The sequence below is a fragment of the Hippoglossus stenolepis genome, chromosome 18 (assembly GCF_022539355.2).
Source record: "Hippoglossus stenolepis isolate QCI-W04-F060 chromosome 18, HSTE1.2, whole genome shotgun sequence".
NCBI lineage: Eukaryota > Metazoa > Chordata > Actinopteri > Pleuronectiformes > Pleuronectidae > Hippoglossus > Hippoglossus stenolepis.
Genome location: NC_061500.1, coordinates 1,435,146 through 1,452,629, shown reverse-complemented (window position 1 = coordinate 1,452,629; position 17,484 = coordinate 1,435,146). Strand labels below are relative to the sequence as shown.

The 17,484-nt window shown below is 44.8% G+C and overlaps 4 protein-coding genes across 5 annotated transcripts; 2 read left to right on the top strand and 2 right to left on the bottom strand.

Moving 5' to 3' along the window:
* Positions 1 to 132: 132 nt before the first annotated feature.
* dnajc25 (DnaJ (Hsp40) homolog, subfamily C, member 25) lies at positions 133 to 2,525 on the bottom strand. Its single transcript, XM_035141576.2, has 5 exons — positions 2,138 to 2,525; positions 1,290 to 1,442; positions 753 to 1,123; positions 564 to 663; positions 133 to 462 (listed from the first exon to the last, which is right to left on the bottom strand). Exons 1-5 carry the CDS (start codon positions 2,477 to 2,479, stop codon positions 340 to 342), a joined length of 1,089 nt encoding a protein of 362 aa, XP_034997467.1. The 5' UTR covers positions 2,480 to 2,525; the 3' UTR covers positions 133 to 339.
* A 571-nt stretch (positions 2,526 to 3,096) lies between these two features.
* Positions 3,097 to 6,558, bottom strand: LOC118098160 (GTPase IMAP family member 8). Its single transcript, XM_035141701.2, has 5 exons — positions 6,341 to 6,558; positions 5,027 to 5,570; positions 4,728 to 4,753; positions 4,553 to 4,612; positions 3,097 to 4,243 (listed from the first exon to the last, which is right to left on the bottom strand). The coding sequence occupies exons 1-5, from the start codon at positions 6,366 to 6,368 to the stop codon at positions 3,606 to 3,608; spliced, it is 1,296 nt and encodes a 431-aa protein (XP_034997592.2). The 5' UTR covers positions 6,369 to 6,558; the 3' UTR covers positions 3,097 to 3,605.
* LOC118098161 (GTPase IMAP family member 7) lies at positions 6,450 to 8,162 on the top strand. 2 transcript variants are annotated; one of them, XM_035141702.2, is made up of 2 exons: positions 6,450 to 6,592; positions 6,728 to 8,162. In XM_035141702.2, exons 1-2 carry the CDS (start codon positions 6,565 to 6,567, stop codon positions 7,501 to 7,503), a joined length of 804 nt encoding a protein of 267 aa, XP_034997593.2. In that variant the 5' UTR covers positions 6,450 to 6,564; the 3' UTR covers positions 7,504 to 8,162. The 2 variants fall into 2 exon arrangements, with proteins under 2 accessions (XP_034997593.2, XP_034997596.2); XM_035141705.2 differs by having other exon boundaries at positions 6,547 to 6,630.
* A 2,124-nt stretch (positions 8,163 to 10,286) lies between these two features.
* Positions 10,287 to 15,263, top strand: LOC118125400. Its single transcript, XM_047344468.1, has 3 exons — positions 10,287 to 10,373; positions 10,453 to 10,610; positions 12,184 to 15,263. Exons 2-3 carry the CDS (start codon positions 10,474 to 10,476, stop codon positions 14,915 to 14,917), a joined length of 2,871 nt encoding a protein of 956 aa, XP_047200424.1. The 5' UTR covers positions 10,287 to 10,373; positions 10,453 to 10,473; the 3' UTR covers positions 14,918 to 15,263.
* The last annotated feature ends 2,221 nt before the right edge of the window (positions 15,264 to 17,484 follow it).

The following is a 17,484-nucleotide window of genomic DNA, read 5'->3' as shown; positions in this document are numbered from 1 at the left end:
TTAACCTCCTGCACTGAATAACATCCGCTTCACAATAACTCAGGCACTGAAGCTCATCCGTCCGTTCTCACCAGAAAAATTACAGAATCAAAGTTTAAAAGATGAAAAACAAAAAACCAAAAAAAAACAGCATCGTGTATAAAAACCCTCAAATTTCTCAGATGCAGTTTATTCCACTTCTGCTTTACGAGGCCGGGTCGCTATGAAAATATCTCTCGCTATATAAACAGGCATAGTTGATGTTTCTGTACAAGCGTTTCCCCACACAGCGCGGTGCGTGATGTCCGTGTGCGTCGGCACTGAGGCAGGTGTGTGTGTTACAGACAGATCAGGCAGCCGTCAGTCGTCAATGAACGTCAGCCGGCCCGGCCCCTCGTTCTTCATCCAGCGGCGATACCTCTTCATCCTCGGGTCTGTCGCCATCTTCACCTTCATCTCCTCCTCCTGATCCTTCCTGTGCAACTGGAGGAAACACACGCAGACCGGTCACAGTCGCTCGCTGTGAGCATCCAGAGGAAAACGTGCAGAGAAAGAGGAGAAAGAAATAACTCAAAGTCACGAACCTCGTAGTTTTCTTTGATCCAGAGCCGTTTCTCCATGAACGTCTGTCTGGGGCTTTCATCCAGGCTGTCGAACTGAGACTGAGACATCTTCATGTATCTCCTGAGAGTGAGAGCAGAGCGAGCTGTGAGACGACCCGTCACCGAGCGGACGCTGACGTGACCACGTGAACCTTTCTAATGGCAACTGACCTGATCAGGTAGAGTTTCTCCTCCTCGCCGTACTCCTCCCTGCAGATGGTGAAGCGGTAAACCCAGGAGACGTACCAGGTCAGGTAGGTGGTCAGGTAGTAGGGGAAGAGCACGATCTGACACAGCAGGATGTCCGACAGGTTGGGCTTCTGGTAGCCTCCCTTGATGTCGATCTTGGTTTTGATGATGTCACGGATCACCTCCTCCTCCTGCTCGCGGATCTCCTCTTTGGAGCGCCGGTTCTTGCCCTTCTCCTTGGTGCGGTTGAGGAGGCCCTGCTGCCTGGCGATCTCCGTGGCCTGGATTCGGTACTTGGGGACCGTCACCAGGTAGTTGATGGCCTCCTTGTAGCTGCTGTGCCAGCTGTAAAACTGCAGGAGAGACGGAGGCTTGTTATCTGACGGGTTCACACCTGGAGATCACGACTGGGAAACGATTCAGTATCATCGTTTACTCTAAAGCTGTTTTCACTGTGGATTTGTTCGTGGCTCATTGCTGCTGCTTGTCTGAGAGTGAAGCTCTGAGCTGTGGTCCTACCTGGAATATGGAGATGGCACAGATGGTGACCAGGATGACGATCCTGACGTCCACTTTGGGTGTGAGCTGCCGACGGTAGTAGGTGTAGTAGTGCTGGTAATACTCCTCAGGGTGGTCCAGCATGTAGTCGTAGTCCCGCCGGGTCTCTTCATCCTGCACACACACACACACACACACACACACGCACACGCACACACACACACACACACACACAGAGAGATAATGAATATTATTCACTCCCTGGATTTCTTATTGATTTACTTTATTTGGCTTGTTTCCACTTTTCTGACTTGTTGACTTCTCTGGTTTCACACTTATATTTTAGTATTTTAGTATTTTACCTCGATCGTGGTCGCATCTCAATCATTGTTTTATTTTCTAATCTTTATTTTCTTGACAGTGTTTCCTGTCCTGGATGTTTTAATATTATTCTATGTGTTATTTGAGAGGCAGGTTATTAGTTCTATTGCTTTCATCTGTAAAACACTTTGAGTTACATTGCTTGTATGAAAAGTTGAAAGATCAATTGATTGATTGATCAGAGAGAGATTATAAGATGCAAACATAAGAATCCCCTTAGATTAATAATGAAAGATTGTTTCATATAGAAAACTGCTTGTGAGTAATTATCCTGGTAAGTTTTACCTCAGCACGTGAGTCATCCTGTGATAATAACACGTTTCATTAGTTCATTCATGTTGAACATCAGAGAAACACACAATCTGAGTTCATGTTATAAACATGAAGGAAACTTTCTGCTTATATGAATTTTACAGGATGTAAAGAACCTGAAGATCTCATTTCTGTTCTGGATCATGAACATGAACAAGTTCAACTTTCTCTCCGACCTTTAGCGTCTCGTAGGCGGTCACGATGAGCAGGAACCTCCGCTGAGCGGACTCCTGGGTCTCCCCCTCCAGACCCGGCTCCTCCACCCTGAACCGGTCCGGGTGGTACCGGCGGGCCAGCTGCCGGTACGCCCGGCCGATCTCCAGCTTGGCGGCCTCCCGGGACACGCCGAGCACATCGTAGCAGACCTCGGTTCCGCAGTAGAGCCCCTCCACCAGGCCCGAGGCCCCGGGCAGCGCCCACACGGAGAACAGCAGCACCGCCAGCCGCCACCAGGACCTCGCGGCCCGGGCAGAACCGGGGAACCCGCCGCCGAGCCTCGGCTCCGGGGAAGCAGCCATGTCTGTCCGCCAGGCGGCCCTGTCGCACACTGACGTCTCCGGGTCACAAAGATGACGTGTCATCAAAGATCGTAGATGAACAGAGGTGAGGAGGCTTCTGTCGGTTTTCTCCACCGAACCACGTGTTCTTGGTTTATTTCTTTTTCTCTCCTGTGTTTGTTGAAGAGAATATTTTATGACATCATAATAATATTATAATTAAATAAGAGGCAGCTACACAGTCCGTAGTTTTTTACAACGTGACAATATACTTATTATATTGATATGTTGATAGAGTGACACACTACCGAGAGATGCCTCTGTCTTACATTTACAATCTTTGAGACCGAGACAGGATGATGACGTGCCACATAGTGGCAGCTTCTCCGTTCCGCCCCCTGGTGGTTGTTTAAGAACCTGCTCAAGGTTTACACCGAGTCAGAGGCTCCAGCCAATAGAAACATCCCGTTAATTAGACAAGGAGCCAGGTTCTGATGGAACGTGAGGGAACTCATCACACTATTAAACGATGTGGAAGATCCTGCTCAGCAACACACACACACACACACACACACTCTGAGCATGTGCAGTATGTTAAAGTGACTGTTGGTGATAAATCAATAACAGAACAGAAAAGATTTTTGGGTTTTTTAAGTATTTATTGATCAATTTAACAAAATGTCTGATTGTTTCCTGTCGTCGACTCTGCTGCATTTAAACAGGAAAACGTGCAGAAAACACTCGTGACAGTTTGACTCAACGTTTCATATAAAATTCAGATAAACAAAAGTCCTTCTCACAGATTGACTTCATGCTGCAGATTATTAAAGCACAAACAGAGGAAACGAATACAATCTGTGAACTCACCACCAACCTTACGTCTGTAGACGTCTGTGAGACTTCAGGAGAAATCAGTGCCAAACACACATTGATCACTTTGATCATCTCCGACATTATAATCTGCATCACTGACCAATCAACAGAGAGCTAACACGTCAGCTGACGTCCAAAAGTGATGACTGAGCAGCCTGAGAAGGATGAACTATACAGGAAAGAAAGAATAAATATAAAGACTGAACTAAGATGTGAGATAACTTGTGTACATTAAAGACACATGGCCGTGCACTGATGAGCACATGGAGCCGATCTAACTCAACTGGCAGCCACTTTCTTCTTTTCTTGCGATCTTCGGGAAACGTTTTTTATAGTTTGGAATTTTCTTGACGAGCTCTGTGACCTGCTTGTTGTCCAGGATCTTGTTGTTGAATGCGTGACAACGGAAACTGCACATTTCAGCGATGCTCTTGAGTTGAGGATGCGTTTCAACGTGTTTGACCAGATCTCCTCTCAGGTCGTCTCCGTGGGTCAGCAACAAGACCGTTTCCTCCCTGATCTTCCAGCCCAGCCTTTTCTCCAGCTTCAGTAAAATCCCTCTCTCTCCATCCGTGAACCGGCCCAGCTGTAACACCAGCAGCACCACACACTGCCCTCGCTGACAGTACTTCCTACATTCCTCTATGTGGGCCTCTGGGTCTCTGAGATCCTCGTGAAAGAAGTCCGGAGTATCCACCAGTCTCACGGGAATCCCGAACGGCTTGGTCATGAATCTGAATTCACAGTGGCTGGTGACGGGGATGGAGCTCGCCTCGGATCTAAATGGCGTTATGTCCTGCTTGGAGCCTCCAGTATTCAGGATGGTGTTTGCAGATGAACTCTTTCCGGTCCCAGTTAGTCCCAGAAGGACGATGTTAAACCAGCGGTCCGGCGCTGCGAGGACGCTGGTACCTGAAGAGACAGTCCAGCAAATCTGTCAGTATTTTGAACTAAAGTAAGTAAGATTAGCTCAGTACCACAAAGTATTAGAGTCACTTAAAGGGAAGAAACATTTGGAGATTTCGAGAAAAAATACTTAAAGTTCCTAATTTCGTTTAAAAACAAATCAATAAATTACGACTTTATTCTCCTGATATCACAACATTATTCCCGAAATCTCCACATTCTTTTTCTTCCATTTGGCTCTAATACCCTAACCCATAGCAAAGATCCATCTCATTAAACTCTGGTGTACATGTTGTATTGAGTTGTGTTTCATACTTATCGGAGGTGCTGGAGCAGAGTTATGCTGCAATGTGGCCTGACTGGTTGCGTCAGTATCTGTGAAGATGAAACATTCATACTTCTGTTCACTGAGGAACTTTCCTTTATTCCTGGTACTTTGAAACAACACACACCAAATCAGCCCTTCGTACATTTATACTTATTAACTTACCTTCACTCCCCCAGTTGTTCTTGGCTCTGAAACAAAAGTCATAATTATTGGAAACAGATCAATAGATGAGAGCGACAGAGAAAGGTCCCATCCTGCTGTCGGGATGATTTTCTTTAATCCATGTTTCTCACTGTAGATTTCTGAAGATTGGAAGCATGATTCCACTTTTCAGGAAGTCTGATGCAAAAACCTTCAGAACAGCCTGAGAAACCCGCCCAGGCAGGAGGACGGGACCCCTGGGGTCTCTACACACAGTGAACATGCAGAACCAACTCGTATTGTTGTAATCAAGATTCTACCTGCTCTTCTCAATGGCTGCCTTTCTTCGTAACACAACCCCTTGGCTGTAGTCTTTGTACTCGTACACGAATGAATGACCCACCGGACACCACGTCCTGCACTCGATGGGCAGATTGTCGGTGGGGGCGACGATGGGCACATTGAACACTTCCTCCAGATGAGCGAGTGCTTCTAAACTTTGGAGGTCTGGAGACATGACGACTAAGTGCTTTGTGATTTGTTCTCCGAAGACGTCCTGAAGTTTAGTGATTTGACCAACGACCTTTTCCTCTTGGGCGTTTTCAGGATCTACGACCAGTATGAACAGATCGAGGCCTGGGTGAGAAAATGCCATGAAGTCAATAATCCGCTGGTCCGGGTTCGGATATTCTGCATCGCAGAGGTCCGGTGTGTTGATGACGCTGAATGAGATGTTCTCTCCCTTCACCAGGGTGTCTGACTTGGAGTCAAAGCAACTCGGATCGTTGAGGATCAAATTTCCAATGACGTTCTTGATGTGAATTTTCTTTCCAAGCAGAGCGATGGTTAACTGTTCAGGGTACCCTGTGGAGAGAAGAAGCACTGATGGGTTCCAGGATGATGTTTTTATTAATACTGATGCACTGATGACGTCATTTACATCCAGAGTCCGAGCAGCAGTGATCGTGTGCAGTACTGAGGTCCCCCCCCCCCCATACATGCACTCGACCAATCGAGCTGTCAATCAAGATGATTAGAACACAAATTAAACAATACAAGTGGCTGCTCTCCGTTTACGTAGATAGAGAATTAACAGCGTTCCACAAAGTTGATGCAAAGATGAGGTACAACATGATTAAATAACATAGATGTCAGTAGGATGTCACATGTCTGGGATCAGGATAATAATAACAGGTGATGTACAAATAATACTGTTCATTTAGTTCAGTGTGTTCTGGTGTTGGCTTTGGCAGCAGACTGCGAGCGGAGCACTCACGGGTGACACTTCCTTGAAACGTGTTGCGCTCCACTGCAACTGTTGTAACCTGCCCTGCTGAAAAGTTGTGTAACCACGGTCCAGAGTTAAACTCCTGCTGCAGTGCACTGATTTAAAACTTGTGAAAAGAAAAAACAATACTGACGAAAGTTGAGAGGAAGAAAATAAACTGCAGAAGTTTACAATTCACTTCAAAACCACCTGTGAAACTCGAGCGATTCCGGATGGAACATTTATTTTCTTCATTTTATTTCCATGTGTCAGATTCACAAACACAGATGAAATTGTAAATCCCTGATTTACTTTGTGCTCAGTTGAAATATTGTCCAACAAGAAAAGAAGAAATGATGTCACTTACGAGGCGGAGGAGCTCTGTTCTGTTGCATTGTAGCAGCTGAGTGGAGAACAGGCAGCAGGAAGGTTTAACCAGCGTCTCTGCATCAGCTCTGAAGTCTGTGGGACGTGGACCTGACTAATAAAGCTTGATCCTCCCAGTGGGCGGACGACTGAAAACAGCTTCACACAAAACCCATGGTGAGCTGTGTTGTTGCTCATTAGTCCAAAAGGTGGAGCAGAGAGAAGATGGGTGTCCGCTTGTCGATTCCTGCAGGTGAAGTTTACAACATTCCTCGTTTTCAGCTTCTTCCAGTCAGTGTTTACGCTTCTCTGTTATATATTTTTTTATTCTGTGAGAAACATTTATTCTCGACTGATTCCCACAGGACTGCGTTTATGTCTGTTGCAGGTCCTGACGTCAGGATGGTGATGATTGGGAAAACTGGAGTTGGTAAAAGTGCCGTCGGTAACACCATCGTGGGTAGAAAGGTCTTCTTATCATGTGCGAGTGCTCAGTCTGTCACAGAGACCTGCGAGAAGGAACGGTCCAGAAGCGCCAGAAAGATCCATGTGGTCGACACGCCTGGGATTCTGGATACGTCTAAAAGTGCAGATAGCATCAAGAAAGAAATCGCTAAATGCATCAAGGTGTCCTCCCCCGGGCCTCACGTCTTCCTGCTGGTTATGCAGATCGGCAGGTTCACCAAAGAAGAAGAAAACTGCGTGGAAGCCCTGGAGCAAATCTTCGGCCCCGACTTGCCCAAGTACATGATTGTTCTGTTCACGCGAGGCGACGAGCTGCAGGGCAGAACCATACAGGACTACGTGCAGACCGGCCATCCCAAACTCCGAGAGCTGATAAACAGATGCGGGAACAGGTACCACGTCTTCAACAACAAGAAAGGAATCAACAAAACTCAAGTGGTGAAGCTGCTCGAGAAGGTCGATGACATGGTGGCGGCGAACGGGGGGATGTACTTCTGCGACCACATGTATAAGGAGGTCGAGGAGAAGCAGCAGCAGGAGAACAAAGTCGCAACGGACGAGGAGGTTCAAAACTTCTCCTTCATGGCCGAGCTGCTGCAGAGGGTCCTTCTGTTTCAGGCCATATTAGCTGCTCAGGAGAACAACACCAACAACCTGTACCAGTCCAGCTTCCCCCTCAACTTGACACCCCCGAAATGACGCAGCCTCCAGCTCCTCGTCAAGCTGCAGACTTTCCAACTGAACTTTCTGTGCGACCAGACACAACAATCTGCCCGAGTTCATGAATGTAACGTTACTATGAGTCTACAGCTCGTGTTCTTCTTGACTTCTCCTTGAATGACGGTAGCACTGTGTGTTGTATGTATCATGTGTTTGACATGTTTATCTGTCACACTGTTTTGGCTTCGTTGCCTCTAAGGTTAAATAAAAGCAGTGTCTTGTTCCCTCAGTGTCTTGTTCCCTCTGAGCTGCACGACACAGGTTTAAAACATATATTTATTCGCTCATTCATATCCAGTAATTTCAATACTTGTATTTCTAATCCCCCGAAATCAAGAGTTTATCCCAGATAACGACACCGAGGTTATTTAACATCTTCTTCCTCTAACTGGCATTCGTCTCTGTTTCTGTAAACTCTGGTCAGACAGGTTCTTCAGGCGCTTTATCAGAAATGTCAATCAAGATCGAGCCGTCATCATTTCTGCCTCCTGACACATGAGGTGGAGAGTGAACATGTAACGATCTCTGAGATAATGTGTTGTGTTCACATTGTTCACTTCTTTATCCTGCGTCTATTCAGATGAAGCCGTGGAACGTGACCTGTTGATGTTGCTGACAATAAACTTCTGTTTCTGAAACTTCGTCTGAATTCTTACAGCAAATGGAAACTAGAAGGAAACTCAAAGAGCGCAAAGCTCGTCTGATTGGTCACATTATCACCATGTTTACTTACATGTGTTGAGATCAGACACATAAAACCATGGGAACAGAAATGTTCTGCAAACTGCTATGAGGCGCTGAAGAGCAAGTTTTAACATTTAGGTTTAAATTCATTATTTAGGTTTGAAATTTAACATTTAGGTTTTCAGGGCTCAATGTCGAAGTCAAGTACCTGAAAAGGAATCTTGACCTTTGAGACGTCAGTGGGTGTGAAGACGTTTTTAAGATGCCTGTGAGAAACGTCACCAAAATGACGAACGTGGTGATTTCCAGCTTCAGTGTCGTGTTTTGTTTACTTCCTCTTTTCCTCGCCTGCAGAGCACGTGGACGTTTTTCACCTGGAGGCACGAACCATCACATTCTTGACACTCAGAAGCTTTTTCCGATAAGTCAATGAAGAACCTGTCGGGCGAGAGTTTACTGAAACAGGAGGAGGAAGAGGTTTTAAAATAATAGATTCTGAGTCATTATCTGGGAACATTCTTGATTTGAAGTGATGAGGAATATGAGTAATGAATAAGGATTTGTATTCCTGTGTCTTACAGATATGACTCACACAGGAGGATCCTCACAACGATGCCCAACAGACCTGTTCTGGAAGAATACAACTCAAAGATCTGAACAAAGACAGAAAATTGATTTGATTGTAAAATATAAAATCAATTTCATTCCCACATTGATCCAAATCACACCGGAGATGTGATTTAAATAATTCTTTGCCATTCAGTTTGCTGAGTACCTGTTTCCCTTGTATGACGCAGCAGCTCATGTTACTGTGATAATGAACAGACTCTGTACATGTTGTTTTCATACTGTGACAAACTCAACATTTACCCATTTACTGACTTATCACCAGTTTGTGTGGTTCCAGGCTGTAAACACCTTGTGTGTTTGTGTTGGTTTTATGTTGTGGGCTCCAGTGATCGTGTCACACATGAGAAAAGAAAACATGCTGCACACAAACTATTTTTACCGTCACCATATGTTGTCGGTCTGTCTGTCGATCGCAGTAACGTGTGCGGATCGTTTTTCATTCCATTTCTTTGAGGAAGTAAACGACTCACAAACAGTTTCTCTAAAGAGGCCGTGAAGTTGACGCTAAATCTGAATTTCAAACTGTGTAACAGCGTTTTGTCTTCATCTACTTTTTTAGTTAAGTTGTTGTTAAGTCTTTGTTGGTGTGTTGTCACGTATCTCATCATGTTACTGGCCCCTGCTGCATGTGTCACTCGTGTGCATGTGTGTCCTACTGTTCACGCAGCTGACATTCCCAGCATGCAGTTCTGCACAGCTCTCTGTACACACACAGCAGATCGAGGCTTTGATTTGAACCTCAAATTAGCCTCAACATGAGATGATCACATTCAGGAGGAAGAGCAGCTGTGACGCCGAGTTAATTCAAACCTCCTGTAGGAAACGTTTCAGTAATGACGCCTCGGGAGGAAATTATATTTTTGAAACAGTGTTGAAAGTTTCTCTGTGGAACATTGAAGGAGACATTTCCATCTGAACCAGAGTCAGAGGGAGAGCAAAGGTTTGACCTGGTTTCTCAAAGTGGGTACAGACCCTGGATGTGGAGCAGCACTGAGTACTGAACATTCAGTTCCCACAGACTCAATGTACGTAAAGATGGCCGACGCATCTCCAACTCCTCCCACTGTCTAGAAATGAGGCCAAAAGATTTCGGATGCTAACGCTGCCGGCGAGATCAGGAGCCGCAGCGTTGAGGTCGCGCTCGACCAATCACAAGTCAGTCTCAGCTGTCAATCATGATGTTTCACCTGTTTTTATGTCATCTAATAACCAACAACTCTCACTCTACTCGCTGCTTTCTTTAGTCGTTCATATTTCAGGTTGGAGGCTTTTAGACTTTTAGTTCAGAGATCAACAGTCATATTAACAGTCATATGTTAAATAGTTTCTTTCACTGAGGTCGTTGGCACCGACAGTATAATGTTACAGCATGTATAGAATGTGTAGGAGGGTGTTATATATATACACAGCCCCCCCCAACCTCTAACATGTTAAAGCCACTCGGAGCTGTCGTATATAAGAGCTGAAGCGTCTGCAGCGTCTCCACATTCACCATCAAGGTGCATCAGAGACTCATTTTACTATCTGCATCCAAAGTGAGCATCTGAACATATGTTTATGTTATATAAGGTATGTTTTTTATTGTAGTAAAACTCCTTTTCTCTGTGTTGACAGGGGGTTGGAAGCCGTGTGACGATGTCGACCGAGAAGAACTCTGAGGTGGTCGCCTGCGACGCCGCCATCATGAAGAGCGTCTGGGAGATCAGGGAGCGAGAGCAGGACCAGAGGAAGCAGCAGGAGCAGGAGCGGTTACAGAAGAGCGCCCTGTCCTCGTAAGGACTGTTTGTCTGTCTGTGTGCAGGACGTCTGACTGATGACTCATTAGTATTTTAATTAAAAGGATGGACGAAGTAGCAGAGTGACCGGAAATGTGGGAGGAGTGTTTAGTAATTTTGATAAGCATTTATTTATTTTAGTTCATTTCATAATTTAGTTTGATTTTTTCAGCTACACAGTAAAAAAGTTTTTGATTCATCTAATACTTAACATTGACATTTATCATGACACCAAACTTTGTACTGACCTGATGTTTGCTGGATGAACTCAGGTCTTTCTCTAAGGACGCTGTCCTGCAGAGACAAACACAAACTGACCTGTAACTTATTACACTTCACAACAACTGTTTCTATAATATTCTCTAATGATCCATTTTAAGAGTTGGATGCACTAAATGTTGGTCTCTTTAAAAAACAAAACCTCTACTAAATAAATCATCAGATTTGGAGTTCAGATGAATGTGTTGACACTTGACTGGTACCTTCCGTCAGTAGCTGCCGGGTGTGGTTGTTTTAAGAGACGTGTTGATTGAAGTGAAGCGACAGGTGATTAACGACTGTTGGACTCACAGATTTAATAGAGGCAACATTTTATTCTGATGACAAATTAGATTAATGCTTTGAGGAATGTTGAAAATGAAAGAGCTCTGATGTGTCCGCACCCTGAAACCAGAGCTCGGTCAGTCACCTCCTGTTCTGTGGTGGATTCTGTAACGAGTCTTTTGTGGGATTAGAGAAAATGAAAACCTGACCAGTGACACAGGTTTGATTCCCTTCTGGAGTTCTAACTACTCCATATTTTAAAGTAACACTATGAAACTTTTAATAAGCAGCAGCGCCCTCTGCTGTTGATTAATTCTGTCGGCCTCCATGTCCGAGGGATAACGTTTATTTATGTAGAGAAAAAGTCTATCAATGTGTTTGTATATATATTAATACTATATATATATTTTGAAGCTGCCATTTAGAGTGACAGAATGAAAGGTTTCTCATGTTGGACAGTTTCCAACCACTGTCCCTAGAAGGAGGTTCAGTCTTGTACCATTTTCTTCTTCTTATCTTTTTGCTTATGATCAATAATATCTTGGTTAAACATGAATCATTACCAGGGACACAATCATTTATACTTCCAAGGTACATAACTCTGCATTCCTCAGGTATTAAATATCCGGGAACCCCCTTCAGTATGACATGTATAGCTGCCCCTTCACCTCTGAACTAAAGGGTATTAATACACTGCTGTAACCCAGCAGCATGTATTACATAACCCAGCATGATGAAGTTTGAGGGTATGACCGGCTCCTGAAAGTTGAGACTGACCCCAACATATTTTCCTCTATTAGTGTCACGACCTGTAGGTGGTGGTGTGGTTCCATCAGTTTGGACTCATTTTCCCATCCTACCCTATATACCATACCAATATTCATGTAGTGCATGACATGATATTCACTACTGCCGTTACATGCGAGCCACCATGAAATATTTACTGGAAGTTAATGTGAGACTAAGATCTTGCGTATTGTCTTTGTGTTGACAGAAGACGTTTTTTCTTGTATGTTTGTTTCCGCAGTATTAACGAGGAGTGGGCAGGTCGTTTCAGAGCCAGACAGGGAAACTACAAACGGGTGGAAAGTAAAACCAAACCCGCTGACACTCAAATAGAAAATGAGAATTTCTGGAAGGGCAAGACACCTGTGGCTCAACCTCCGCTGCCTCGTGGTGCAGGTCCGGGATCTTTTGGCCGACCAGGAGCCCAGAGCAGGGGCTTCTCCTCTCAAACGCCAGGCCACAAGAACAAAAAGGGGCAGGACAAGAGTTTCAACAGGTTGCAGTCCCTCATGTTCATCACCCAGACTCAACCTTGTTCCATGGTGTGGGGAAAGTCATGGAAGTACAACAAATCTTTGCCACCACCAGCAGAGGCTACATCAGACTGGGGTCAGTGCTGGATGTTTGCGACCCAGCAGCCTCACTCTGAAGCAGACAAGCCAAACGGGCCCAACATGAAGGACCCTCACAGTCTTCATCTGTGGAACAAGCCAGACTACAGGCTGATGGAGACAGAAGAGCTAGACGTGAGTCTTCCTGCTGAGAAGTGGCAGAGTTCCTGGAGGAAATCAAACCCAAGCAATAAGAAAGATCCATCTTCTGTAAATGAAGAGAATGTCAGCAGATACGGTTTCTTCACCATGTTGCTGGAGAGTCTGCACCACGACAAAACCCCGTGCTCAGAGTGGAGTGATTCATGGAGATCCACCAAGGCAGCGAGTCAGCAGGATCATCTTCCAGATGAAGCTTTAATTAATGAGTCCGTTATGAACAAGCAAGATAAGAAGTGTGAGGTAAGCTCCATGTGGGAGGAATGTTGGAGGATTTCCAACCTTCACGGCTGCAACAAATCCGAGCCTCGAAGTGAAAGCTCTCACAGTCCAGAGTGGGAAAATTCATGGAGAGCCGCTACGGTTGTCAACAACAACCACGATAATTCTGATCGCTCTTTGAGACCAGATGACAATGATTCCTATGACGATTCCATCCAGTGGAAACAGTCTTTTCTTCAGAAAATCAAGCTTGAGTCCAATGAGCATAAGTACAAAGATCTGTACCTGCAGCTCTACAACGAATTTCACGCTCTCTCTGAGTGGAGCAAGTCATGGCAGGTGACGAAAAACAACTCACAACCCTGTGAAGAAATAGAGAAGGTTCTAAAGGCCCAGTCACCTAAGATGGAGACCACTCTGAAGACTCAGACGATGGAGAAGTGTTCATCATCAGAGGAAGCAGACCCAGACTATGAACAACTGAAACATGACATAATATACTGGCCGGAGAGAGAATTCACCCAATCTAAGCTGCAGTCTCTGAGATCTGTGGAAAATGTCGCATTTTCCTCAAACTGGATGGACTCCTGGAAAACACTGAAACATAGAATGAGGGTGGAAAGAAGAAGAACGAGGCCTGACCCCATGAGGCCTTTCAGGGAGTCAGAGGACAGAGACACGAGGTCCACTGCCTCAGAATGGAAAGACTCATGGAAATACAGATGTCAGCCTCTGCAACAGGAGCCTGAACTCTGGCAGGGAGGTTGGTCCACCACACCCCAAGTCCGAGTCGATCGGGCAAGGTACCAGGACCACTTTGCGCCTGTGGAACTCCCTAAGAATGGACCAACTGCGGAGCAGTCTTGGGGAGCATCGTGGAGGTCCACAAGGCGCCAGCAGCGATCACAACCTCAGCAAGGTAATGCACAATCCAGCGAAGGAAGTTCAAGTGCAGCCTCCAACCTTCCCAGCAGTTCACAGGCTCAGAGGAGGTATCATGGGTCAAGTTCTGACTGGCAGGCGTCCTGGATGGTCTCAGACAGCCAGTTTCACCATGATACACCCTCACTAATCCAGTGGAGCGAGGCCTGGAGGTGTTCCGCCTTCCACACAGAGAACGGGACAGAGCAGGGTTCTACACAGAACTGCGTGGATGAAGTGATGGAGATCCAACCCATGAAAGAGGAGATGTCCTTGCAGAGAGCTGAAGCTAAAATGAGCTGGACTTTAGACGACAAGATGTTCAGGGAAAGATACCCTGAGAAACAGTGGAGCACATCATGGAGAGCTGAGTCACTTCTGAACCATCAAACAAGTTATCATAGATCTTCAGAACAACCTGGGAAAGCTCTGTGCAACACAACTCAGCAGCACCAAGCCACTGCCGACGAGGATGGATCCAAGTGGGGAAGCTCCTTCAGACTGGCCAACCCGATGCCCCTCGTGGAGAAGCCATGGTTGGAGTCCTCTCCCAACCTGTGTCACCACACAGTTTTGTGGTCAAGAGGAAATAATGCACAGAACAAGATCTACACTAACTTAAACAACAACCCTACGATGTACAGCCTGTGGAGAAGCTCCTATCTGTTACTGCAGGAGCCCATTGCACAGATCAAACAGAAAAGCAAGTCCGAGGAGCTCGTTGACCCGAGGGTGATCATAACGAAGAAGATCCAAACAAGAACGCATTTGTTCTCCAATATTGAAAATGAGAAACAATCAGAGAAGACGTGCCCAGGAGGCCACCTCATCGGCAAAACCCAACCTCGTCCCAAGAAAGTCCCGGCTTCAGAAAAGAAAGTTAAGATGGCGGATGAGACCAAAGACAAGTTCTTTGAAGGCTGGGCAGAATCCTGGAGGTCCTTGGACCTGCCTGGTGGTGTGAGAGAGCAGATGCCCATGAAGTCGCCCTCAGGTTGGGCCGAGTCATGGAAGTTTCTCCTTCCCCTGTACCAGACCACGAGTGGCCCCAAAGCCAAATAGAAGTCCTGGATGTTTCAGCTCAGACGAATCAAACTGAGCATTTTCTTTAAACTTCCTGTAACAGACCGACCACGTCAATAAAGAACATTTTAACAGAGGTTGTTTTCTTTTGCCAAATGCAATAATCACAAATTTGTCTCTGATTTATTGATCACTGATATTTGAAGAGAATTGCTGAATTACTAAAAATATTTAATTCGATTCCATTTTATTTGTGTAGCACCAAATCATAACACACATTATCTCAAGGCTCTTTACAGTGTGACAGCACATCTATGAAATCAAGATGAAGAGTCTGAACCAATGATGCTTGTAAACAACTATTTCTTCACCTCACAGATGATAAATAAAGCTTCAACGTGACTCATCACAATAAAGTGTCTGGATCTCGTGTTCACACTTCTTGGTTCCTTTGTGTTCTCTGAACTGAATTCTCCTTTACTTTGGTCTGGAGATGTTTAATAAGCTACAGGTGTAAATGCGACAAAGTGAACTTTCTGGAATGTGGGCGAGCTGCTGCTGTTCTGGAGACTTCTCTGTGAGATCCCTTCACCTGTAACAGGATCCTCAGATCATCCGGCTGCTGATGACAGAAAACTGCCACCAGGCAGATCTCCACCAGGCTCCACTGCTATTTATACACCAGGAGCTTTGGGTCAAAGTCCAGATCTGCTCTGAGACCATGTTGCTCAAATAAGAAAACATTAAAACATTTGGAGAATGTAGCATAGCGTGAGCTGAAACACAACTGAACGCTGGGTATTACCCATGATCCTCTGCTTCCTGAACCAGAAGAGCTGCTGCGGTAACAAATTCAAACTCTGTTCAGAATTCTTCATATTTTATAAGTTTCCTGCTGAATATTGGAGATAAACTCTGGTTTTTAATAACTTCTAATTCTTGATATTATTTCATCCAATGAAAGGAACGAAGAACTCTACTCAAAAATAATTTTAAAAGGACAACTGACATAAAGAATTAGACGAGAGGCAAAGATGTTTATTTGTCAATCAAATCATTTGAAAACAAAGACAACAGTTAAAATCCCACACAAAGAACCCCCCAACAAACAACAACTGAACAGGCTCATTTCAAACAGTGAAGAGTCAATAAATAAGATTCTAGATCCAAAAGATCTGTTTAACTCAAGTGGAAAGAAAACAACAAAGGAAACTGTTTTCAATCTGTATTTTGACTTTGGTGAGACAGCGTGAATTTCACCATTTTCTTTAAATTGTGTGTCTGTGATTTAAAGGTGAAACAGCTCCTGTGTTATTTGAACTGGAAGTGAGGCGGCTCCACGTGTTCACGTCAAACCTGTGAGATTACAAACATACGAACAGAGGAGAGAAGTGGGCTGAATATTCAAAACTCAAAAAGCTTCAAGTTCTTCACGCAAACGTTGATTCATTTTATATATAAAGAGGGGAAATGAAGTTAAATAAAAACAATAAACTTTATTTATTTAGCACTTTTTAAAACTGATTTACAAAGTGTTTTTCAAGATGAAATGATGACAACAATTTAAAATCTGTGTAAATATCAAGCAGCTCTTAATCAAAAGAAGCAAAAAAAGAACTTAACAATATAAAATAAAGAGAATAATTTAAGGGTCACAGTAATGTTATTGTATAAAATGAGTTTGGTTTAGAAGTTCATATCCTAATCTCACCCAGGGCAGAGAGGTGTGTCGAGGCAAACGTCATGGCATCCGTTTCATCACATGCACGCTTGCTTGTTCGGCTGCTGAACGCTGCAGGTCACTGATACATGCTTTACATTCTTCACTCTGATTGGCTGAGTGTTGTTACACTAATATACATCAGTGCTGAGTTTCGTCTTGCAGATTGAGTCCGGTTAGCCGGCAGCGCTGCTTTCTGATTGGCTCAGACGTGTTTACAGCTTTCCCGCTTGTTTTTGTTGTTGCACCTGTTGAATAAAGATCGATATCAACATTCATTCATTTCGTGTCACTTCCCTGTGTTTCCACACGGCCGACTGCTGTTCTCGTGTGTGGCTTCACCCCCCCCCACTCTAAATTTAGAACTGCAGCTCTGGTTCTGTTAACGTATAATGTAAAAATAGCAAAGAGGGAAACCTGCTCAGCACGGAGCAGATCTACAAAGCAGACAGAGTGGACGCTGGTAAACACAGAGACGTACAGACGTGGAGACACACAGACGTACAGACAGGTGAAGAGATAAAGAGACAGACAGAGGACACGTACTGTTCTTCACCGGGACATATTCTGTGATTGGACACATAAGGGGACGTGAACAGTGAGACAGACAAAGACATCAGGTAAGTCATTTTCCTTTTTTTTAATAGTTTGTGATTGAGTGTAGCAGCGTATGGATTTGTTCTGTCGTCACCTTTTTAAAGAACTGGTCTACAAGTCTTTGATCTGAGCTGCAGAGCGACGCTGAAGCCTCTGAGGTGACCAGCGTGTCTGCACCGCCAGGGTCATGTGACTGATGAGGGCGGAGCCTAGACACCTGCACCTGTGAAGAGCAGAACTGAGTCACAGTCCAGATTCAAGTCTGTGACGTTAAAATATAACCTGAGAG

What these genes read in the sequence shown, in the direction of transcription:
- dnajc25 (XM_035141576.2), bottom strand. Translation starts at nt 2,479, where the DNA reads ATGGCTGCTTCCCCGGAGCCGAGGCTCGGCGGCGGGTTCCCCGGTTCT. An exon ending in GAGAAACTCTACCTGATCAG is followed by an intron (nt 664 to 752) that starts GTCAGTTGCCAT and finishes TCTCACTCTCAG; the next exon opens with GAGATACATGAAGATGTCTC. An exon ending in GGATCAAAGAAAACTACGAG is followed by an intron (nt 463 to 563) that starts GTTCGTGACTTT and finishes TGTTTCCTCCAG; the next exon opens with TTGCACAGGAAGGATCAGGA.
- LOC118098160 (XM_035141701.2), bottom strand. Translation starts at nt 6,368, where the DNA reads ATGCAACAGAACAGAGCTCCTCCGCCTC. An exon ending in GCAGCCATTGAGAAGAGCAG is followed by an intron (nt 4,754 to 5,026) that starts GTAGAATCTTGA and finishes CTTTTGTTTCAG; the next exon opens with AGCCAAGAACAACTGGGGGA. An exon ending in TGCTCCAGCACCTCCGATAA is followed by an intron (nt 4,244 to 4,552) that starts GTATGAAACACA and finishes CTGTCTCTTCAG; the next exon opens with GTACCAGCGTCCTCGCAGCG.
- LOC118098161 (XM_035141702.2), top strand. Translation starts at nt 6,565, where the DNA reads ATGGGTGTCCGCTTGTCGATTCCTGCAG. An exon ending in CCGCTTGTCGATTCCTGCAG is followed by an intron (nt 6,593 to 6,727) that starts GTGAAGTTTACA and finishes TGTCTGTTGCAG; the next exon opens with GTCCTGACGTCAGGATGGTG.
- LOC118125400 (XM_047344468.1), top strand. Translation starts at nt 10,474, where the DNA reads ATGTCGACCGAGAAGAACTCTGAGGTGGTCGCCTGCGACGCCGCCATC. An exon ending in CAGAAGAGCGCCCTGTCCTC is followed by an intron (nt 10,611 to 12,183) that starts GTAAGGACTGTT and finishes TTGTTTCCGCAG; the next exon opens with TATTAACGAGGAGTGGGCAG.